The sequence below is a fragment of the Pezoporus flaviventris genome, unplaced genomic scaffold, assembly GCF_033815535.1.
Source record: "Pezoporus flaviventris isolate CSIRO_AGI_PZ_B2104156 unplaced genomic scaffold, CSIRO_AGI_Pfla_v1 ptg000001l, whole genome shotgun sequence".
Taxonomy (NCBI): Eukaryota; Metazoa; Chordata; class Aves; order Psittaciformes; family Psittacidae; genus Pezoporus; species Pezoporus flaviventris.
In genome coordinates this window covers 44315412-44340880 of record NW_026892549.1, presented here as the reverse complement: position 1 = coordinate 44340880, position 25469 = coordinate 44315412, and the positions used below count along the sequence as shown (strand labels likewise).

The 25469-nt window shown below is 38.8% G+C and overlaps 1 protein-coding gene and 1 long non-coding RNA gene across 7 annotated transcripts in view; one reads left to right on the top strand and one right to left on the bottom strand.

Annotated features, from left to right (window-relative positions):
• NBEAL1 (neurobeachin like 1) overlaps positions 1–19204 on the bottom strand; it is an 80071-nt gene extending 60867 nt beyond the window's left edge. For 2 of the 6 annotated variants that reach the window (XM_061454893.1, XM_061454919.1), the window contains exons 1-2: positions 18325–18811; positions 1984–2075 (exon numbers count right to left, since the gene is read on the bottom strand). In XM_061454893.1, coding sequence (XP_061310877.1) covers positions 1984–2075; positions 18325–18375 — 143 coding nt within the window. In that variant the 5' untranslated portion in view covers positions 18376–18811. Of the gene's footprint in view, positions 1–1983; positions 2076–18324; positions 18813–19111 lie in introns of those variants that run through there. The other 4 variants (XM_061454911.1, XM_061454930.1, XM_061454902.1 and 1 more) reach the window with 3 other exon arrangements.
• A 928-nt stretch (positions 19205–20132) lies between these two features.
• LOC133270285 (uncharacterized) lies at positions 20133–24097 on the top strand. Its single transcript, XR_009743719.1, has 3 exons — positions 20133–21757; positions 22163–22237; positions 23673–24097. It is a non-coding gene; the product is annotated as an uncharacterized LOC133270285 (long non-coding RNA).
• Positions 24098–25469: the final 1372 nt, after the last annotated feature.

The following is a 25469-nucleotide window of genomic DNA, read 5'->3' as shown; positions in this document are numbered from 1 at the left end:
ACATCAGGTCATTCAGACATGCAGCTGTAAAGCATACTAAGATTCATCTAGGGAGAAAAAAACCCCAAGTATTAGTCCACTCAGTTTCTCATTTACAAGCATTATGCATTATTTCCAATATCAAAAGACAGAACTACTTATTCAATAACTGGGTTTTACTGGAGTTGCTCGAGTGTACAGGTTCCTATGACCCAAAGAAAAGACTCACTGGAAATCAGTATTTGTTGGCTCCACACTGACCTACTTCTTTTCTGTGGGCTTAGTAATATCAGTTCCACAATGCAAATGCCTGCAATATAAATTGACAAACTCCAGAAAGATGCCACTTCTCACACACCTGGTTATCTCATAAATGCCAATAAGGGCAGAAACTGCAATTATTTGTTAATCCTAATATCTGCTCTCAAAAAGTGTAATTCTTATTACAGCCATAAAAGCACAGGACTGATCTGCCTTCATCCCTGTATTGTTTTGATAGGCCTTCTCTACATTTGTTACACAAATGAGTCTAAATCCACATGGGCCTATTCTTCCAGCCTAAATCACTAATCCTGTCATTAACCTCAGAAAAATACACTATTTTTATGCTCACTAAGCCATCATTTAGCACAACAAAGATGCTGCTATTGTTCTGCACAACTAAGCTTCATGTGTTTTTAAGTTGCTGTAAAAAACCATCACTAAAAAAAACAAAACCCAAAACTCAAAAAACATCAACAGAGAGAAACAAAAGAACTCTTGAGAGCTTTAAAGTACCAAGGCATTCTTCTCTTCCATTGTTCAGATTCCAACATTAAGTAGTATGTTAAAGATAACCTGTGCCAAAGGATAAAGCTTTTTCTTTAACACAGTAAGATGCATTTTTGACACTGCAAACAAAACAGATTTTAAGAAAGAGTACAGAATTAAGTCGAAAGTCTTGCTTCTTGGTAATTGCACTATATATTTTACATCCGTATAGGCATTATGCAGAAAATTTTAATACAAAAACCCAATAAGCCCAGTTTTTATTCACCAAGATCCAGATGCAACATTCTTTATTTCCTTGTTAACAGTAGAGGCTATCACACTTCAAACAGGATCTGATCCAAAGTCCATTAAAGAATTTCCATTGATTTCAACAGGGCTTGGACAGCAGCCATCATGCAGGGAGAGCCATTCTTTGCGTTCAAACACCAGTAGCTGTATCAGCTATAATACTGACACCACTTCTCATGATTTCTGAATTCCACAGCTTTTGTTCTTCCTTAAAACCCTTAGTTCATGCAAGCATCTCAAAAGCAAAGAGAAAACATCCAGTGCCTAAGTTTCTATTCCTCATTTGCAAAGTTAGTCTTCAAAACACAACCCTCAGAACAGAGTGAATTCAAAATACTAAATATGGAACTCAGAAATTAGACTTCAATACCACCTCACGATTATCTCTGAGAACTTGTGGTAAGCAACATGACTGAAGTCAGCAATATTCTTGCCCTGAACTGAAGTCTTCATGATTATAAAGAAACCACTTTAAAGCGTATCATCTGTACATATTTAAAAGGTTTTCAATGAAAGATTCTGATATCTTAGCTAAGCATTTCATCTCATCCTTACTTTTAAAGCAATCCCTGAAATAAAATTACAAACCCTTTGCCTACATTTTACTTCTCTTCAGTCACTGCTGTACCAAGCACTAACACTGACTAATAGTATTTTATATGCAACATTTAACGAATACTTATTTAAAAACATGCACAAGGAACAATATTTCTATGAGCAAGAGCAAGTGAATACTCATGCCATCTCCTGATATAATGCAAATACCAGTATTTGCCTAGTTTCATCATTCCCTTCCCGATTTGACCTTCAAAAGAATGGGAGTGCCACTCAACAACTGAAAAGTCTTTCTTTTGTTTAAAGGTAGTATTGACATTGAACAAGACTGGGCTCTCAGCCAGGTCTGTTTCAGGTATCAAAGATGAATGGGTCTGTAATTCTACATACCGAGTTGGCAGCTTCTCGAAGTCCACATCCAGAAACTGTTCATAGCTAGAAACAAAGCTATCCAGCCACAGCTTCAGGTAATCTGGATCTTTCTGCAAATAAGAAGAGAATGTTAAGCAATATTGCCCTCAGGAAAATCTGTCAACAACTCTGAAAAACTAACTTGAATGGAAAGCTTTCCTTTAATGCATTTCAATGGGAGAAAGGAGGGAATATGCAGATTTTTAGAATTAAAATTTAAAACCCAGTGTCCTTTTAAATTCTCAGCCATGTGGTGCTGATGTGACATTTTAATGTATTCATTAGTTCATGTGTTTCTACTTCCTGGTACCAGTGCCAACCAAAGCATTTTAGCTTCTCCCCTACACACAGCCAATCTTTACATACTCTCCAGAGTAATACATATCAGGTTTACAAAACTACTAGTATATTCTAGTCTAGATAGCATAAATGTTAGTACACCACATTCTTTATCATTTATAAAATTAAGAACTCCAATGACAATCCTAATCACAAAATAATTTGCTTTTTGCTTCAGTCATTGATCAATATGGCAGCTAGCAGCAGATCAGAGCCAGACTGAGTGTTCCAAGAGACAAAGCAGAACTTGTGACTTGTATACCAAATATCTACAAAACAAGATAAGAATTTAAATTTAGACTTCCTAGTTGTTCTTTGTAGAGTACACAGACTCTGTTCATGACCAGCAGTTCCTCAGGGCTGGGCACCATTGACAGAAGGGAGGGTAGATACTAGACCACGGCAAGTCACCACAGGAAAACTCTGTCAAAACATGCCATTTGAGATAGTGTCATTTTTGAAGTCAAGCTGCTTAATTTTCAAAAGCAAGCTGCCAGACCATAGGCAACGTATTCGTCCTCAAGGACTGTACAGTCACAGCCATTAATACACACCATGCAGTCCCACATTCTATGTTATAAATAATCTTCAAAATAACTTTCAAATATTTGCCTGAAGCATTACAGATTTTAAATTGCTTCTGATATGCTCCAAATTTTATACGAATTTGCAAGAGGCTTCAACCTTTTTGTTCATCCTTCTCGTTTCCCTTTTCTGTATCTCCTTCTTTTTGCTTGTTGCCTTTATGTTACCACAGATATTCCCTAATAGCCAATTATTTCCCTTCAGTGTTAAGACCAAAGATTAACCTCTGAATAATTAACACACACAGTATTCTGGGGCTATATCAAGCTAACAGAAAGAGTTGCCAAGACAGACTGTCCGACAGAGTACTGTCAGTGCAAAATTGGCAGTACAAAGGAGCCTCTGGAGGGGAGGGCACGCAGAATAAAATAAAAATGGGAATCCAGAATCTGAAGTGCTGCAAAATTCTTCTCAGAGCATCTTCCCACATCTTTGAAGACATGGGAATCCCTTTCTCATTCTAGACTTCACCCTTCCCCATACTCTCAAAAATCACTCCTAACTCAAGCAAGAAGTGTCAAAAATACCCTGACACAATTTACCTCACTATCACTATTAATTATATATGAAATGTGTTCAGATACTGTGACAACAGCTGTCAAATAAAACCCTCAGCTAGATACATACCTATTTGCTTTCACTGCCTTTAACGCATATTCTTGTTTATTTTTTCTAATTGTCTTATTTTTCCTTCTTCCACATTAGTCCCAGTTTCTCCCTCATTCATATTCTTTCTTCCTCATCTCCACTTTATTCCCTTTCGTTTTTTTAAGTCACCACTCCTTTTCTGTTAAAAATTTGTCAAAAAAGTATTATGCCCTGTAAGTGTAGTGTAGCCTTGTCCTCATGCTTAATAGGTATAGAACTACCAAACAGTTATCTTAGACACACACCTAGTAACTGCCTTCAGGATGCAACCACAACCTACAGAATGAAGCAAGCTTTGAGATAGAGTATAAATTCAATGCTTCCAAGTCACCTCCACAGAATTAGACAGATTATTTCAATCAGGTGAGTACAGAATATTCATTTCAAAGGTTCAGAGATAAAACACCTTGAAAATCAAACTAAAAAATGGGCAAGAGGTAAGACTTACTAATACCTAAAAAGAATGGGCTCAAAGTAGCAGATGTTGTCTGCCGACACTAAAGCTTTTAAAAAACTGTTTCATATTTAAAGCTTTAGCATTCTTGTAATTCACAGCAAGTTACTTTAGCCACATACAAACTATTTCACAGCATCATAAAGATGAGGAAAACCAGGATATGATTTTACCAATTACAGTATAGCTCAGGCTACAGAGGACAAAACAATACCACCCATAGCAAAGTAACCAACAGCAATTTTGCCATATGCATGGTTCATGTCCCTAATGATAATGTGCAAAACTGAACATATTTGACTTTTACCTGTTGAACAAACAGCTTTTTCTTGGCATGAGCAAGTTCTCCTTGAAATGTAACATGAATTACTAAATTGATCCTATTCATATTCCCAAACTAAATTTGTTACCACAGGTAAGGCTCGCAACTAGCTGTTGACAATAAACTTTTGTAGGAAATGTCAGATTTTCTTGGTCGCGTATCATGAAGGAAGTTGTGCAAATAATGTCATTATGAGACTTAAAATTGCATTAACAAAAGACTGTGAATGAGAGGAGAGGAATGGGAGGACAAAAGACAAAATTAGATTAAATGCCTGCTTGCTCATTTTTAACAATATAGCCTAAATCAACTTCAAGTTTAAGATTAAATTAAGCCTCCTTACCCTTAAACTATAATGCCTTTGCAAGACTATTAGTGCAAGAGAGAAGACTGGCAGACAAAATATGCAATAGAAAGCAATTATGTAGATGGCAAGAACAGGGCACTGATGTTATAAAAGGCTAAATGTTTTTGCTCACCTGTAGCGCACATACTACTCAATTCACTTTACCACTGAACTCCTCCCAATTCTGGTAAAAACCAAGAACTGTAGTATTGTTTGATCATTACTTGCAGCACAGTATTTAACTCCCTTGTACCTCAATCCCCTGCCAGCCTATTAAATACATATTATTCCGAGCTATTAAAATAATCAAGCTTTGATATCAAATTACAAGGTAAAACTACTGGAATGTGCCAGTAGCAAATTGCTTACACAACAGTTGACTCATTCTGAGTCAAATCTAGGGAGGCACATCCAGGCAATAGCACTTGGGGAAAAAAAAAAAGAATAACAAAATTATCAAGGTGAAAAAGCAAACAAGATCACTTAGCAACATTAAGAAACACTAATAAATAAATCTCCATTATAAACCACCTAATAGAAGAATGCCACCTTTCCAGAAACAAATATGGAGACTTACAAACTAAGAGTACATCATTCCAGGAAAAAATGACCCAATATTCAACAGGTTTGCTACAGACACATAAATTATTTCAAAGATGTTAGAAACTTCAGTTAAAATCAGCTTTCAAACTTTGAATCTGGCCCAGGTTTTCTGTTTTCTTTATTAGCAGCAATCAGCCCAGATCCGATGCACCAGTCACCTGTGGAAAGCTACAAGAAATTTAAATTTTACTGAAGCAGTTTTAAGAAAGGAAACTTACAATGGTACATGTTACCCATGGCAGAGTATACAAATATGTTGATTCCTAAAACATAGCTAAACACACACCTTTCTGAAGACCAGCCTAGAGTGTTTCAGATGCATCTTATACTTTCCTAAACCAGAAGAGCGTTGGTTGAGGATAAAAACTGACTTTTTATATTGGTTTACATTTATAATTTCAGAATTAAACCAGACAGTAGTAATGGGTATCAGCTGCTTCCTGCACCATGTACACCGCAATTATCCTACCCAGCACCTTTATCTTGAACTGAACTTTTTTTTGAGGTCAGCTGCTGCCATCTAATATGAAGTTTACGTTCAGTGGATTTTAGAATCAACCGAGTTCCCTCCCTACCCACTTTTTCAACTATTCTCTTTTTTCCCATGACAGAAATGGTAAAGCACATTAACAGCAGAACACAAATTGACCTAATTTCAACATGAACATATTTGTGTTCTTCAATGCCAGATCAATTTTCCGAGCCAGTATATGCTGCAATCCAACAAGTATCTGTGTTACCACATGGCAGAAGATAGCATTCCATGTGTACCGCAATACTACAGATCTATGTTGCTACTAACAGATGTCTGAACAGCAACCCCAGCTCCAATTGATACTCTATAAATTGTTAGCTACTCCATTGTATCTGAAATCCTACTAAGGAAGCAATAACTTAGCCAGACCATAGTAAGGCATCTTAAATGCTCAGATGCCTTATTATCAGTAAAAGCCATGAAACCTATGGAAACCTGATTCCCCACTTTCATAATTTCCCTTTGTTGTCATTCTGCAGACTAGTAGCTGCAGCCCATACCCCAGACAACAGGTCCAAGGTGTTTTCTGTAGTGCTGGTTGAAGACATACCATCCTTTCAAAGCACAGTTTACAAACCAATATACGTTTTTATAATACACCACAAGGATAAACTGGGATAAACCAATTTTAGGTTGGTGCTCTTTCCCAGCCCTTCCACACACAGTCTGCAGACATGCCTTATGAGATCAGCAAGAAATGCAAAGGAAACATTTGATTTGTGCAAAGCAGTAAAAGCAGAAAGAAGCTAAATGTGGTAATAAAACACCTGTCACCAGTTACAGCTTTCCAAGCACTAGAAGAAGATAAGAAAATGTTGATTTTCTAAACCTTGCTGCCTTCTAAGCCACAAGCCTAAACTTTTCATTTATTTTATGTGAAACTTGCCTTATGCCATTTGGTAAATGCAAAACAAATTTCTTTATCTTATTTGAATAATAATTCATATATGGAGACTGCATGCCTTAATACTTCTGGAAGATAATTTCCACAAGGATTAAAATTCCAAGAAGCTAAAACTCCAACTTAGTTTAGCCATTTCACTATTTCTCTTCAAAACAATAAACTGAAACAACCAGAGTTTTGACAGGGCTATTTTAAGAGAGTGTCGTTGTAAGGATACGTGCAAATCTAAAATAAATAAATAAATAATTTAAAAGGTAAACAGTCCTGTAATTGATATACACAAGTCTGAAGAGCCTAAGCTTAGGCATCCGAGCTCAACACATTGTAATAAATGTCTGTGAAACTGCCATAGCAACAGTTATTCACCTGCAGTAATGAAAGAAAAAAATATTTTAAGCCTATTAAATCAAATGTTGATCAGAGCACCTAAAAGTGAAAATACTTCCTTGTTCTGCCTTTCCTTAAATACTTCTGGTTTTCTTAAACAAAACACACCCAAAACCAAACAAAAAACCCCGAACTACCAGCCTTTAAGCCTCCATTTTTATAACATCTTGGCACCATAATAGGTGTCATAGTCCTTTACATTTGGAAAGGCTGCCAGGCCCAATTAGTATTGCGCTCCTAATAGGAACACCCCTTTCCCCCTACCTCCCCCCAAAAAAGCAACCAAACAAAAAAAACCCCCACACTCAAAAAAGCACAACAACATGAAAAAAAGAAAAACCAAACCTAAAAATCGTCATAAAATACATCCAGGAGAGGCTGGTTCATTTGTTTGTTTTTTTTTTAACACAGTTAATACTACACTAGAAAGTTAAAAAAAAAAATTGCTAAATAAAATCCGTCTCTTAGTGTACAGTATGGATAGCAATACTGTGGCTAAACACTGCCAAACATTATCAAATTTTCCAGGAAGTCTACATTTTAACAGTTGCAATATATAAACTCTAGCAAGGCTACCCTTAGACTTGGTGGAACTGAGAAACGAGCTCTCAATGCTAACACCAACTTTAAGTTTAGCTACACTGAACCAAAGCCAATAGCGGAGAAGTTTAGTCTTTCTGAAAGACACCTTTCTGAAAGATACAACATTCTCTAAGGCAATGAAGTAAAAAGAAACTATAAGCAAAAACTACATTAACTTTGGACAGGCTCTTGTCTTTGATGTACTAAATTATCTAGAAATTATAATAGCTTTCTCTACTCTTTATGAAGACGAATGAAATGATTCACAAAGAAATGTCCTGTCCCCCCCCCCCCCCCCCCCCAGTAACTATTTGCTTATACAAGAAGGTCAACAGGAATTTTTTGCACCAATAATCACATTTTTAAAACTCGTAACAAGCCAGATAGTTTTTAATTCTTACAGCTAAGTTAAACAAAAACATCTTACACAAAACTGGCATTGAAATCCTCCCACTGAAAGTGTTTAGACCCACACCTGTGGAATACAGGCAGCACATTCACCCAAGGTTTCAAATCAGTATAAGTGCTGCTTTTAGATTTAACCATAACTTCCAGCCCTACTAACACTCCAAGCAAACAGACACAACTGGAAGAGCAAAGCTCAATACAATTTTTATAGCCACATCCAGGAAGTATTAGTTGTTAAAACAAAAGCTGGACCCACCCGAGGCTATTTGCAGCATCACATTCCATGCTCCAAAGGCAAAAATTCCCTGCAGAGCAGTTCAGAGTCAGACAGGGAGACAAGATCGACTTGTTTGACAAGACAGTTGTTTGAAGTCGTTAAATTTAACATCAAAAAGCCAGCCTGGTCTGACTACTGTGCATAGCAGTCAGTCAACCTTCAAAGTGGATTTCAGTTTAGAAGCACTACCATGAAATCTCACTGGCACTAGTATTCCGGTAACTAATTCCCCACCCCCAAGCATTATCTTTAAAATAAGAACAATTCCTTGGTGTTAAGGCTGAATTAGACCTATCAAAAATGACATCAGGAAATTAAACATCAAATACTACTTAGATCACCAGTGAGTTTAATAGTATTAAAACTAACTGAAATAGTCTGCATAATACAGAACGGTTGATCATTTCTCAACACTGTTTGAAATAAACTCTTCGTTGAGGGATTACAAGGTTTCCTTTAAGGGAGCTTTTTCCTCTTCATGTTTTCAGACATAAAAAGCAACATTTTCAGCATAAAATCTCCTAGGAGCCTTTGTTCCAAAATATGCCAAAGTGTTTATACTTTTCATGAACCTTTAAAATCTGTAAAATGCCAAAATAAAACCTGAAAAGCCTCATTATAGCAACAACAGAGTTAGAATTAATAAAAGCTTTCATGATAAACTGCCTGAAACTGGCTGAATTGCCTTGACAAATTCAATCAATTCTAATTGTCAAGGGAAACACCTTTGGGCACAACTTTTCCCTTTGACCGCAATACTAATTTCTGAATCAGCTGTTGATCCAAAAGAAGGAAGGCTCCCAGCAAGTCATTATAAACATCCTTTTCCAAAATTCACACAAGCCTTCTGCTCCATTTCTGGAATTAAAAGAAAAAGGGGGATGTGTTTTGCTTTGTAAGTGCGAGTTGCAGTGAAACAACAATAGAAACAACTATTTTGGGGCAAGTTTAAAATCTCCATTTGGCATACAGATTTATACCAAAAAAAAGCCTACAGCTGTCAATCACTATAAAATTTAACTCACAAACATCAGAAGTCAAAATCAATATACTTTCTCTCTTTTCAAAGCGAGGAAAATAATTATAATTTCCCCTAATCTTCCATTAAGGCCCTAGGTTAAAGAAAAAGCCCATTATGTGAGAGCTGTTATTTGATTTCCTTTCTACTTCAACTCCCCAACAAAACAGGGAAAACAAAACTAGTTTTATTACTAAAATGGAAGGAAAGCCTCTATTTTTCTCTCTTGCTCCTTTTTTGCTGTTGTTTTTAATGACAACACAATTACAGCCTTGTAGCTTGGAACTGGCATGTGACTGAGGCCATCCATAGGATGAATCTAGTTAATCTAATTTCAATGTCTTCACATTTGATATAAAGTACCACTTGGCAAGTTCCAGGTACAACCTGATACATAGTATTTCAGCCTTTTAAAGGCTACTGCACAGGGCACTTACCAGGAATATTATATTCTATTAACATTCACTTTTTCCATCAAAGTTGAAATAACAAACCAACAGTAGTAAAATCTGGAAGCTGAATTTTATGCCTAAGGGAACAAGAAGCATCTTAAACAACTCCAAGAAAACTAAAATCACATGATGTCAAAAGTCTACAGTGCCAAGAACAACCTAAACTTAATGAAAATTCAAACTATAGTTTAGGGAAGGTTTAGAGTTTAACACTTGATTGCTTTGAAACTCGGTTATGTTGCTGTTTTACATGAGAAATGGGCCAAGTTTTAGCTACAACACACACGAAGACTGCTTATGCACCATCAAGTTTCTAACTTTGTGTGATGTAGAAGCTTAACACAAACTGAAAGGAAGTGGAATGGTGCTACAACAGTAAAACCAGAATATTATTTCACCCAACCAACAGCCAAATATTGTCAAGTGTTTCAGCAGATAAAGGCTGAGAATTTGCGTACAGCTTGCCAAAAAGTCATCTGTATTTGTTTCAAAGTGTTATGACCATACACCAAATTTAACTAAAGCAAGTTTTTCTTTCTTTAGCTATTAATTTCACTGGTTTTGTCTTCTCAGCCTCACCAGGCAGCTGAACTGTACTGTGAAGGTATAAAACACCTCACCTAAACACACTTTTCAAAAGCCCCTTAAAAAAAAAAAATAAAAAAATCAGACTCCAAAACTGGGCATAGCAGAATTTGTGTTACTTGTTCAACTGCTGTTTAGTATCCCTTGCACTTCTGTCAGTACAGATTTAAATGATTAGGACACATAGATATTGAGGTCAGATTTTGGCAAATAACACCACTGTCTTTATATCCTGCTTTATTTCCAAGAGCTTTAATTTATACACAACAGCTATTAAAGGACTATTCTTCTCATCATGGTATTTTCTCTCCCCAATTCCAAGTTTGCCCTTGAAAGCATGTGAACATTACATATCTAAACAAAAACTGGTTTGGTTTGGTTTGTTTTTTAATTAAATTATGGAACATCAAATAAAACCTTTTCTCTCCTTGCTTCTCAGAACATGCTCAAACATTTAGCCTACACACCCCATGAAGCTTCAGCCATTTATCAAGAAAACTGTCCATTCCAGCTAGTCCTAAATTCAGCAAAAGCACATGTAAATGAATACCAGCTTTCGCATAGGTAAGTGCATTACACAATCATTCATTGACAGAGCTGGTAAGGCGACTTACAAGCAGCCTGCACCTAACATAACCACTTTCTACAAAACTAAGATTATGTCACTGGAAACTCTGAGCTGATACCCCACATATACTGTCAGTTAACATTTCCACCACTCTTCACAGAAGCCAAGCATTTACTCTTACTGCATGATGCTTTTAGGAAAAGCAGTGTCAATAACTTTTAAAATTGTTTTGGTTCCTAAATTCTCCTTCCATATTGAAGTGAAAACTGGCCGTAAGCCATATGAAGGTGCAATGTTTTCCTAGAATTATTATTTATTACTAACAGAATAATCATGCTATCTTATTGAAGGAGTCTGACTCAAACCACTTCATTTTTACTTTGCTTTTAATAGATATTTCTGGCATTAATGTTAAATCCTTTTTTCCAAACCTTTCCAACCTCTGATTTCACTTCTTTATTATTTTTTTTAGTGATACTCCTTCAGGCTCTCAGTCAGGTTCTGGTGAATGACAATTGACAAGACAAAGAGTACCAATTCTCCCTACATTAATAATTAAATGCAAATTCATTCACTGTTTTAATTCCGATTTCAGGAATATGCCCTCAAATATTTGGATTCATCCCTATTCCCCCCACAACTTCAGTTTAAAAGCCAAAATTACTCAAAATAGTTATTTAAAGTGTATTTCCTATGCCTAAGTGCTATCTATTGAATAATTAAAGGTTTAGCATCTGCTTTGATTTTACGCTCTCTCTGTACTATGTAAAAGTAGTACTTAGCCATTAATTTATTTTAAGGTCTTGTTTGTGCCTTCCTCAAATATCCTTTATCTGAAGCAATCAAAAGCCTTTAAAGCCTTTGGTATTTAACCTCTTAAATATCCTGACTGTTTTAAAATATGCTCTGGTTTTAGATACTGGTATAACTAGCTATTCTTACACTTAAATTTAATTCCTAATTTTACTTAGCCATAGTTAGCCATGTTACTTAATGGTCAAACAATTATTTAATGCCACTTACTCCTAATGCTTACTATACATGCAATCCTCAACCATAAATCAGAGAAACAGATTGCCATAAATGCCCTAAATATCAGAGGAAACATCAACACACAAATATTTATCAGTACATAAATCTAAGAGCTAATGTTTAGATTTACAGATGCACAGGGGAGCCTTAGTGAGATGTCCAACTTAAAACAGCATTTATGGTGAGAGAAAAAAAAAAATCACTAAGATATAGTTTTAATTTCTTGGTGTTTCCATCATATCTCCCATCCTCTATTGCAGCCTCACATTTACTAGAAGATAAATTGGAAAAGTTAGCAGAACAAATGATTTCTTTTAAAAATAAGATGTTTATCTGTACTGTTGAGACATGTGCATGTTTTGGTGGTTTTCATTACGTATATTTCTTTCATCAAGAAAAGCTCAGTAATTAAAGAAGCTCTTCTCTCTTCAGTAACAGCTGGTTAACCTTTCTGAAGCCTGTAAATATTTTAACAGTACCTACTGACAAATTGGGATTCAGGCATTAAACTACAATGCTGTTCAACAGGCAGCTGGCAAGCCTTTCTCCCGTTTCCATATTACAGCACAAACATACTGCACATTTGAGTTGGTTCGCCAACATTTTTTTATCAGAACACATGCTATCCCTGGATCTGAACCACATGACCAAATTAAAAGTGCCACAGCTCAGATACCACACAACAGCCTTGTGTTTGTTAAATTCACTCTAATATTAGTACATCAACACTCAGAACCAACAGCCTGTGTTTCTAGCTTTGCGATAAATCATTCCATTTAACAGACATTAGATTCTTTCACTTCTGTAAAAACTTGATCTGGAATACATGTGTTGGTATGTTCAGAACTGATGTTTCTCATTAATTCCACTTAGTTTCTCATTAATTCCACTTAGTTTCTCACTAATCCACAAACCTGTGGACATGTAGGAATTTCAGTCTCATGCTGAACACCAGTAAAACCCCAAATCTTAAGAAACAAAGCCTGGACAAACCTCAGATACTTCTTTATCTAAAAGTAGCAGCTACATATAGGTATTGCCAAAGATGCTATAGGATGGTAAGAATAAAATATAGTTTCTATGTAGCTTTCAGAATATGATGGTTTTCTTACATCTCTGTCTCTTAGATTTATCTGCTGTCTCATTTCAACCTGAAGTCTGCATTCTTTGTGGCAGAGTTGCTGTTCTGTCTCTGAACAACCATCAGCACAAGGTCGTCCCTTGTCCACAATTAAGGAACGTAGTGGCTACTACAAGTTAAGAGGCTGATGTCTCATATATACATCAGTTATTTATATGAAAAGTTCTATATTTGTAGATATCAGAATTGTATTAGTTCTTGGGCTATGAAACAGCTCTGTAAATAGCAGACAGTAAATTCAGAACTGAAGTCCAACTGTTCTTGTTTACCTATATCCATTCTTAGTTCAGCATCTAGTAAATAAAGACTAAGATATTTCACCAACACATGGCCACCTGTGACTTGTGACATGCTCTTTTACAAATTACACTCCCTCAGAATACAGAGATTTATTTAAAACTATGGGCAGAAAAGTTATTTTAACACAGCAATTGTTTAATAAATCTTCATTCACAAGTTTTAACAGAGGCATGAATTTACATGATAATTGTGACTTAACAAGAAACCACTTTTACTGAACACTTTGTTTGCTCAAGTATTCATCTAGCTGTAAATTGAATACTTCTTTATCTAGCATAACAAAGGCAATATATAGTTATGCAAGATGAATTGTTGACAAATTAGCAGTTGCACAAGAAAGAAAACAAGCGCAAGCCAAGTCAAGATGAGATCATATTTGGGATGCAAAGGTCAGTGTTTCACACGAGGCTCACAGTTTCATGTCAAAGATTATATTCTTGTTGAATTACATGTGCTTCACCATAACTGAGCCTAATTTTGCTAAAACCACATTTCTTTGAGAAACACAACTACTATATCATTTAGGTGAACAAATTCAGTTCAATCATATTACTTGAAGCAGCCCTACAATAATCATGTCTATAAGCTGATCTGATCATAAGCTTTTTTAGCTTATTTACAAATACTCTCCAATTTTATACAGGGACAAAAGTTAAAAACCCCTTACAAGCAAAAACTCACATTATTTAATATAAACTGATGAACCACCCCTTCCCCCTTACACCTTTGAAACCCCACTTTTAAGGCAATTGGGGATTTTTTTTCTTTCCTTCTTTTTTGATTGAGGAGAAAATCTCTTTCCATACAAAAGGGTATCTGATCACTTTCCAAGTAAAATAATTAATATCAGAAATCCTGACATGCTTTATGCCCAAGAGTCTGAAACACCTACCGGAACAACTGCAGATGAAATACACACAGTTAAAAATCTTACAGATAAAATAGAAATTGAACCTCTTTAATTTAAATCTGCAGTAATGGTTACTTCAAAGGATTATAAAACACAGATTATTTTGGTATACGGATACATACTTAACATCTAAGAAAAGCTTAATCAACTAATATTACAATAGTAATATTGTTACAGCTATGCTGGTCTAAGGCTACACGGCAAAACTGGTAGAGATCACTTCAGTCACATGAACATGAAAAGGTCACAGATACACACGAAAGCATGTCCTTTCCCCAGACTACTTCAGTTCCACTAAGAGAGCTCTTCTGCTGTACATTTATGTTAGTAAAGCCTTTTCAGGTATCTGCTGCGTATGCACTTTCATGAGAAATGTTTCAGGCTTCTGTGTAGATTATTGAAGGCTTTCAACTGACAGTCAATATGCTTGATATTACTATCGTCTACCTAGCCTACTGCAGAAAACTTTTTCTAGTGACTTCTACCACTAGGAAAAGTTTTAGTCCTTTTAGTCTAGTCCTTCTAGAAAGGACCCGTGTTACGTGCTCTACATATAATTCAATTATCTTAAAAGACACCACACTCCTACATTTGGATGAGGGGAGAGTAGCTTACATCCACATCAATATTCAAGTAACAGCATTGTACCTTAACAGATAATTGAACAGGAAAAATAGAACAAAAAACGTTTGAAAAGCATCAAAAAACATGCAAGTTGCATCCTTAACAATGCTTTCTTTGCAAAAAATTCGACATCACCATTTAAAAGAAAAAACAAACAAACCAAACAAAACTAAAGCATTAACAGCTCAGACTATCAACAATACAGTGCTGTGATACAACCCCAGTTGTATCACAATTTCACTAAGTTTAATGAATTTTTAAACTGCTTCCATGCATAAATCATGTGTAGCATGATTAAACACCTTAAACAGCAGATTGTAATATGCCACTTTGCAGCAACTGCCCTACAGGATAGCTTTTAGGGGAACAAAAGCTAAAAAATATAAATCCAAAACCAAACCTCAACCTTAGATGAGAAACCGCCAGAAGAAACACAAGTGAATACCAACTAAAAATGAACTTTTTCAGCCACACAAACATGATCTTAAAAAAAAAAAAAAAAGAAAAAGAAACCACCTCATACACAGTGTCATCCAAAGACCGCTTCTGCAGAGATCCCAGCTACATGCTGCTGTCTGCCCAAACGAGCTGAACTGCAGAAGAGGCAACGAAAACAGAGAAATGCCCTCCTAATGTTACTTTGCACAAAATTAATAGGTGTGGCTGACACCTGATGCTGCCAGAGATGTTAGGTGATCACAAAGAACAAGAGTCGTGACCTCGGATAGAAAGTTAGATAGTAACACAGAATTACCCATCACTCTGAAGTCATGAAAAACCCTGCTGCTGTAGCACAGAGTGCTATATTTAACATACTACCATGAAGGACCCACCTATCTAAAAAAGGCAAAGCAAACAAGTCTATTTTTTTAGCAACAACGTGAAGCATCACAAAAAAAAAGGAGGTTGGATTTCACAGTTTCTTTAGCTAGCAAGGCTGCAAAAGCTAAAACCACATACTTGGTATTTGTGGCACAACAAATTCCCACCTTACTCAACTGTGACTCTCCAGCAGTTATTGTAGTTGGGAGGAACTGCCTAGCTTTCTTCCTTCCCAGGATGTCAGCCACAAAGCCACGACAGTGCAACATACAGGATATGCTTCACTGGGCAGTCCCAGGTATAAGGAACTTCTTAAACCACTATATCCTGTCATCTTACGCTAGATGCTCCACGGAGAACAAAGTATAGCACACAGATGTTTTCAATATATAACTGAACAATCTAATTTACATTAAGGCTTTACAACATTTTACATCCTCAGACCTAGCTTCTTCAGTTGCTCCTAACTTCAGCAAACTTAATCCAAGATAAAACACTTATGCTGGATGCCTGCCCCAAGCAGAATGAGGTAAACCAGTTGAGAGAGAGAAAGAAAAACCAGTTTTGTGTCCAGCATGTTTTGAAGAAGTGAAGATTCCTCTTTCAGAGTTACTCTAGTTGCCTTCAAATTTTGACAGTTAGGGTTTATATATATATATATATTTATATATATATACATACACACTTTGCTACTTAAAACCTAGTCCTTATCAACATATGAACCCATTAACTGTGCCTTTAACATACGGCTCTGGGAAAAAAAGGCTAAAAAAACATCACCAACAGCTCATATAGGATAAGTATATAAAAAGATACTTTTAATATGCCATTCTCCATTACCCAAGAGCTGACTGAGTCAGTACACAGCATTCCCATAGAGAAACTGAACGTCCTCTAAGTGATCTAAAGCACACAAAGCACACAAAGCACACACTTTAACTAGTACTCCTTTATTTATGCAAGCTTCCTGCTAGTAAGAGGACAATATGAAGATGGAAAGCATACAATCTGAATGAAAGGTTCCGGCAAAGGATGAGAAGGTGTAAGACAAACAAAAATTTTATAAAGAACTAGGGAGGAAAGAGACATAGACCGGCTGGGTAAAGAAATTCAGAGCTTGGCTCATTTGGCTCATTTCTGCAGCCCTGTCTCCCAAAGCAGAGGAAAGCCTGGATTCTTGGGAGTCTGTTCCAAGTGTCTTTGCTCTTCTCACATCGATGAACTCACTGGCAAAACATCCATGTCCTCCAGTGCTAGGCTATTTCCTACTACCATTGGCAGTACTACATTAGTTTAAAAGGCAAACGCCTATGCAAATATGTTTCAACCCAACAGATCACCCACGCTGGTAGCAGCAAGAAGTCATACCATGCTATTATGTTTGCACTAGTTTTATTTTTAACATCTAGAGCATTAGGGTTGCAAACTCACACACAAAAATTAAGAAAAGCTACAATTAAAACTGCTTTGTGCAATCTCCATCCACTGCTTTATGCACTTGTTCAGACTGCATGTACTTAAATTCTAACATTTTATGCTCTCAAGATAGGCCTTCTGTAGAAATGAACTGGGAAGAAGAACAAGAGAATGTCTGTTTTACCCTTGGTGTCCTACTGGTTTGAAAAGTTAAAGGAACTGAGATACCTATGAAGCATGAGACTGCGAAGAGAAAAAGCAAAACAAACCCAATGATTAAGGCCACCAAAAGCTAGCCTTGCCACTGAGTGTCTATATGACAGTAGGCCAGTCCTTTCCCCTGCCTTTAGTCATTTTTTTTTTTGTTTTTATTTTACAGATATCTATTCAGATCATCTGCAATCCAATTTGTGTACATACTCGGCAACCCAGAAGCAATTAGGCTCTGTTCTTTAAACATATCAATTGCTTTACACTATAAAATGCAAATGGAAACAGGACAGTATTTTAATAACAGTCTTGCCAGATGAAGGAAATTCATTATTATTAATGGAATACTTAAATGTTCTGATGATAACCAGCAAAGGAAGACTTGCAAGTAACTTGATAAATCTGCTCTTTGGGATGGCTTTCACTAATATAGTTTAAAAGAAACTGGAGCTTCACACAAAAAGTATAAAGCTAAGTACCAGACAGCACTGAATGAATACATTTTAATGCCACGGCCGTACAAAGAATTATGTGAACATATGCATTCACATAGTTAAAAGATATACCTAGAATAACTGCTTAAACTGAGCCGCAAACACTGTGCAATTCACACCGCACACACAAAAAAGCCCAACCTTAAGGGCAAATAAGAGATAAGGTTAGATGCAGTCTAAGAATATTAGCTGGATATAGTCTGCAGTTATATCCTTACAGAAACCAGACAAGTCTATGCAATTTGTGAGGAAAAAAAAAAAAATAATAACAGGCTAAAAAATGTTACAGACACATTTTAAATACCTGACTTCCAAACAGAAGAAGAAATAGACAAACAACCCTCCCCCAAATATTTACCTTATTGCAATAAAGCATCCAAAGCTCATACAGCCTCTCTCGGGATGCCATTCCTTCCCTTGCTCTTTTCGCGATAGCAGCTACTTTTGTTCAAGATCCTACCATGCTCGGTTCCCAGGTGCTTTTTCCGTAGACTTTACTTTATTATTACAGTTATATCATAACCCGAAGAGTCAAAGATGAAAATAACAGCGTCTCAGTCTCTCCTTATCGGGTAAAAAACGTAGCACAACACAGGCAACTGCAGGCAAGGGTCAAGCATGTCCGTTCTTCGCCAGCGCCTCTTCGGTTTTAATCTCTGAAAGTGAAAACATACCCTTCAGGCCTTTGGCGGAGGAAGGAAATAACAAATCCGCACTTAAAGCCCACAGACGACCTCGGGAATTACGCGGCGGCAGTTCGCATCGTTTTCGTGTCTGACATTACCACCCCTACGACGGAGAACTCTGGTTTCTGATCTCCGTGACGCTTTCTCCTTTCCTGCAGGGAAGCAGCAGGGCAGCTGTCCCGGCGGAGCTCTGAGGTGGCTATGGTAATACCCGGAGGGGACGGAAGCCGCCTGCACGCCTGAGCCCCAGCCCGTCAGTGACAACCGCTGCCCTGCTCGCCCCAGGCCCGGACTCCGCAGCGGCCTCGGAGCCCGGCGGGCCCAGGCAGAGTGGTCTCCCGCAGCCCGAGGGATGCCTAGGAAGAGACGCTGCCCGCGGCCTCTCCGCTCCCCGCAGGGCCCCGTGCTGCCCCGCCGCCCGCTCCCGAGCGAAAGCAGCTGCCCCGTGCCGCCACCTACCGCGCCCTCAGCCTCCCGCAGCTCCCACCGCGCTACCGCGGCCTCTCTCCCCGCAGCCTTCCCGGGCCACTGCGGGCGGCGGCCGGGCAATGCCGCGCGGCAGCCGGACGGCGGAGGGGGCCGGACGTCGCCACATCGCCCGCCCCGCCCGCATTCCGGCACACGCCCCGGGCCGCTGCCGAGGGGCGGGGAGGCCGCGAGCGCCATCTTGGCTTCGGGCAGGGGCAGTACCGCCAGTGCCGGCGGAGCGCCGAAGGCCGGGGCCGCTGGCTGGACAGGGGGAGGCCTGTGGGGTGGACTGGGGCCGCTGTGGAAGCTGCGATAGCTGTGTTGGCAGAGCCATACTCAGCACACGCCACTTCACCCGAGGAGCAGGCGGTCCCCGTAAGGTGACGCGACCCTCTCCTGCCCGAGGGGTCTCCTTGCCTGTAAAAGGATCGGCATTCCCAGTCCTTGCGAGACCGAACACCTCAGGAAACGTCCGCGTTGCTTTGTAGGCAGTAAAGCTGAGGAAGCACGTACATGTGTTTTACACACAGTCCAGAGAGGCCTGCCTCCGTAGCCAGAGTGTGGACATGTATGCACATACAACCTGCTACTGCTTTAAAGTCTGTAGCTCATATGCAGAGCTTGAGTAGAACTAAGAAAACACTCCTAAAATAAAGTCAGATTTCTAAAGGAGGAATGTGAAAAGATTCTTCAGCTTGCTGGTGTTGCTCTTCCCAAACGTGTGGGTAGTGCACTGACCCTCCCGAAGGCACAGTGCTCCAGCAAGGGACTTTTCCTCCTGCTCTGCTCACTCAATAGTAGGATCATTCTAGCACGGCTTGCCAGGGAACAGGCCTCCCTCGGAAAGTGGGGAGGGAAATTAATGCTGTGTCAGGCTCCAATGAAGGGAGAAGGAGATTTAAGGAGGCCTGGGCCTTCTCCTCCAGGTTGCTGTGAGGCCCTGCAACCTCTGAACACAGCCCTGCTCCGCATCAGGTGATGAAGCATTCATTGCACTGTTGATTCCTTTGCAGGGGATTTCCGCACCACTGCAATGATTTCACGTGAGTTTTGAAAGTCCTTTGCAAAGGCATTGACTGTGCAATGTCATTGTACTGCCTGCTGTATGAAAAATTGCTAGGGATGGAGAAATGTCACCAAAAGCCCAGAGATAGTCTGATATTGGTCCCTGCGATATCGCTTTGTTTTTAGATGAGTGAACTTTCCCTGGAGAAATTTAAGGGCTAATGTGTGCTTGGTGTTGTATGATCTAGATCAGTATTGTGATAGTGGGAGAAATATCTTTTACTGCAGTGTCTAAACATAATTCCTAGCACGAATGGAGAGACACTGACAAAAAGGAGTCTGTAATATTTTTAGTTGTGTGAGACACGTGCTGTGGTACTTACTGCTAGCCACCATGGTCTCCTGGCTTAAGGCTGCAACATGATGTTTTCCATTAAGAAAAAAATAGGAGCTCAGAGACAAGCTCAGTCCCAGGGCAGGACCTGCTAAGCTTAAAGCACCCTGTTCCTCCAGGAACAGAAAAGATTCTGCCTCGTTCTTGAGGGACTTATCTCAGGGCTCAAGTTAACTGCTAGGAGGTTCTCCCTAACAGCCAGCCTGTATCACCTTTGAAGCAAATTCAAATATTATTTGTCCTCTCCATAGTAATATGGAAAAAGGACACTCTTTGTACCATACTTTTTGAGTTATATTTTACCTATCACACCTTCTTATAGCCTTTCCTATGCTAAACAACAGTCTTATTTCAAACTTCTCTTACAATTTGCTCCCATTGAAAAAGTCAGGCCCAATCAAAACCATGCAAAACCACCAATCCTTCCTTGAAATACAGCTCAGTATTCTTGCATTATTAGCTTTTACCAGCGCTAGGAGGTGCTCCCACATAAAGAAGTCCTACAGTAGACTCCACTAAAACAACAAAAACCACCTACTGATAGAGATGGGAGACTCCTTCCTTCTTAAGTGCTGCTGCCTACCTAATTGGGATGCTCACAGAGTATAAACCAGCCATTTCCTACTCTGCTGGAATTGTAATGAATTGTAGTTATCCTAGTGGGCTTAAACAATTGCTGCTGCTTGTGTAGATAGTTCTTGCCTTTTATAGGTGCTCTGGGGGGAGAGTAAAACATGTATAGCCTGTTCCAGCAGCATCCAGGGTGAGTAGTCCACTGATCTGATCTTCCAAAGGTATTTCTTTAAACAGCTTGCTCACTGTAGAATTGTTATGATGACTTTTAGATGTCTGTGTTGCCAGGTATAGGACAAGTTTAATATTTCCCTGTCAGTATAGATAAACAGGCAGTATTCATTGAGTTCTTTCTTGTATGTAAATATGAGCAACAAAGAGAGGTTAGTGGGGAAAGGTGAACTACAGCTCTGTCCCTACAGGTGTAGTATAACTCAGAGTGAAATTATAATTCCATATGCTTACTGTGATAAAGATTCAGCTAAGGATGCGGGAGTCAAAGAATGGAAGGAGGATGTAAAAAAAAGCATTACTAGCTATGTATGGGTACTTTAAAGTGTGACTGTGTATGAACTGGTCTAGCAATGAAAACTAATTACCTGACTTTTCATCATCTTTTCTTCCATAACTATGTATCAGTTGTTTCATGGATCTTAAATAGCCAGGTAGGCAGTGTTCATTTGTATTTCATTGTCCCTTAGCTGCTGTCTTGTGGTAGCTGTCTGTTTACAGCACTGGTTGTTTTTCATATGTTGTACATTATTTGTGGTTTTGTACTTTATCTCTTTTCAGTGGCTGCATATTAGTAATTTAATCTTGCTATGAACTTGTCAGTCAGCAAGTTCAGGTAACAGAAAGGTTACAGAGAAGGGTGTGAATAGGGAGGAAGCATGAGTTTGACGTTAAGGAAAGACAATAGAGGAGTGGACTGCATTGGATTGCAGCTTTGAGATCAGGGACCTCTGAAGTGGCAGGAAAAAACCCACACTTTATAGTAAAGCTTTTGTTAAGTTATACTTATTTTTCATAGGAGGTAATGAAACAGATACAAATCTGTATCTGACTTTCAGATACTCTGAAACATGTTGTTTGACTGTAAGGCTTCTACTGAGATCATGCCCAGGAGCAGCAAAAATCATGCTGGGGTACATCAATGGCAAAGCTTTTATCTGAGGTTTTTCTTGATGTCTTGGGGCTAATGCTTTGTTTACTAACAATGAAGACCTGAATTATGCTTAGAATTGAACCTGCCTCTCAATTCTTCCACCTTCCTATACAAACAGACCCTTGTACAGAAGCAAGGTGTAGTCTGTACATTCCAAGTAAGCAAGTGGCCTTCGCAGCTGTGTTTAAAACTCCCACTATCAAAATACCTCTTGGGTATGTAAAGAAGTAGGGCTTTGTATATACGAGTTTCTAGCCATTCAAACCTAATTAACCTGAGACTGCATTTGGTGGGCTACTAGAAAGGAGGAAGTTGGCCCTTGCAAGATGCTACAGCCTCTGAGATGGTGTTTTGCAGAGGGTAGCACAGGATCAGCTTGCCTTGAGTTTCTCTGACTGTGATTGCACAAAATGAGTGTGCAATTATTCTATTAGGTAAGGCAGCACACTTAATTGGTGTTTATTCTTTGTTCTGTCACCATATTCACATTGTACCCTGGGCAGCTCAGGGCTTGTTAGCTGCTTGCAAAATTTGGAAATGGGAAGGAATTTGTTTGCCCCTTGACACATAAGCTGATATCTAGGCATTTTAGTTGCTTTCTTTCAAAGTGTTGGAGATTGGCCAGAGCTAAAGCTGGGAGGTGATGGTCTCTCTAATAGCATTAAGCCCCTTTGGCCCCTGGCTGCTCTGTTTCATATATGCAGGGTTAAACCATTAACCAGACTCAAATTCAGGAAGGAATTTAGCCCAGGGTAGCCTGGGACCATGGTGAGTGTTTTTGTTGTTCTTTGTCCTTTCAGCTTGTTTCCAAGGGGGGCCTTCATGATAATGAATCCCCTGCTGTAAAAGGCCCAGGATCTCTTATGCTGCTTTTCTATAACATAGGCTCCCTTAGCAGAGGCTTTAGGTTTGCAGCTGTGCTAGGAATGTTCTTGTTTAAGGTACATATTAAAGATTCTTACAGCCTAATTAAATAATATGCTTTTGTCTGCTTAGGTTCTTACAGGCTGTAATAGCCAGTAAAGATTCATGGATGGGTGTTAAGGCTTAGAACTTCCCCTCTCCTCTGCTGTCATTTAGGTTATCTATGCTAGAGCTAGCATGTGTAGACTCACGCTATAGAATCATAGAATCATAGAATAGTTAGGCTTGGAAAGGACTTTAAGATCGTCTAGTTCCAACCTCATGGTATAGCTGTCTTTGTTTTGCAGATTCTCAAAGATATCAATTGTTAGTGCACAAATTTGCGTTGTGAAAGTGTTCTCCTTCCTTCACCAAACTCACTTTTCACTCAAAGTAAGCCCTTACTCGTCACTGTTTTATGGCCAGTGATCAGTGAAGTTACTGTACTTGGACTTCAAATGATAGTGCTTTAGTTAAGAAGCTGTTTAACAAATGCTTTCATTATGTTGCAGAGCTCAGCAGATTTGGATCTACAGCATGACTCCTCAAAGCAATCTGTATCAGGAGAGAAAAAAAAACTAACATGGCAGCAAGCAAGGTTTAAAGATGTGTAGGTGTTGGTAGTCTCTGATGAGCTGTCTGTACTTAATTCCCTCTCAGCTGACATGGTAAGCATGTCCTGAGAATGGATGCTATAGCAACTTGGGGCCTAACTCCTCTTTGTGTGGGGAAGAATGCAAATGAAGGGAAATAACTGAAGGGAATTGGGCTTAAGAAAGCTCCGACCACTGCTAGACTGTTCCGACCTTGCTGGGGCTCTTGCAAAATGTTAGAACTGTGACCTCCCAGAAGTTAGATGTTGGTTGCAGCACAGTGCCTGCTTTTGAGTGGGATGTGAAACTGAGGGTGTGCCATTCCCTGTGTCCTTGTGAATCCTACAGGGACTCTGCTAGCTTAGTCCTGACACAGGCAAAGTATAGAGACCTGAATGATGGCTAGTGTTGTGAGACATGAAAACAGAGTTTTAAAGATCCTGCAAAGTTATGTCAACAACAGTGTGCCCTTAAAAGTATGTGTGAGATTTGGGCGGGGGCCACTTGCACACTGAATGAATTGTAGACTCTTTAACATAATGGGTCTCTCTTCTGGTTTTTAACCCCAGACATTAGAGAAAGCTCCTACTTCTCTGTGCTGCTGTGGGTCAACATGAGTTCATGACTACAGACAGTGTGAGGTCCTGGCTAAACAAAAGAGCATAGTGTAGGCCGTGAGCTGGAAATAGGAGCCATTCAATCCTGTGCAGGACTCTGGACTTAATGCTAAGTGGCAACAGGAACTACTGGACCCCAGGACTCTATTATCACAAAGTGAACAAGCTATTGAGAGATTTATTTTGATATCTGTAACACTACAAATAGTAGTTGACAGAGATAATTCTAATTAATAAACATGGTAAATACTGTAAATGCTTTGCTTTTTCTTAAGTCATCTAGTGTCACAGATGCAGGTTTGGTATGCAATACCTCCATGAGGATACTGTGACTGTGAGCTTACCAGCCTATTCACAGGAGAACTACTTTGGAGAAGGACATTGCTTTCAGGGGGACATTCAAGATGCAGGGTACACCCTATAATAAATTAAAGTGTAGGATTTGTCCCATGGAATCAGTGACAGGTGGATTTTTGGATTTTTGTTATCATAAATGAATGGTTTCCATTTTTTCCTCTAAGGTCTGAAATAATACTTACCTTCAAAGATGCTATTTTTAAATTATCTGAGACTGCAAATAAAAATTCAGTTTGGAAATTTAGATGCAGGTTTTCTCTGAGCTTGGGTGTTACCAGCTCATTTCCTCTGACTTCTGGGGAATTAGTCCTACCAGTAAAGCAAGCATACAGGCTCTGAAGCCCACTATAGTCAGGACTGACTGGTGGATTTTAAATCAAAAGCTAAAAGCATTGCAAGAAAAGGGAGCCTTAGGTGGCAGGTTTTTCTCTGCTTTTCCTCTAAGATGATAAACTGTTTGAAGACTGTCTCTGACTCTTGTATGTAGCACAGCTAAGATCTGATGTAGAAAAATACTTCTTGCTAATGCTCAACACAGTTTCTGCCGGTGTTCAAGTGCAGTTGTATAGACACAAGATTACTGCTGCTGTACAAAGACCAACACCTTAATTGCTTTAAAAAAGCAAACAAAAAACCCCAACCAAACAAAAACCTACCACAACTGAGCCCAACACCACTTTAGTGTCACTTTCTATGACCAAGTAGCCTGCTTTTTTGATGTGAGGTGCGTAGCGGACATTGT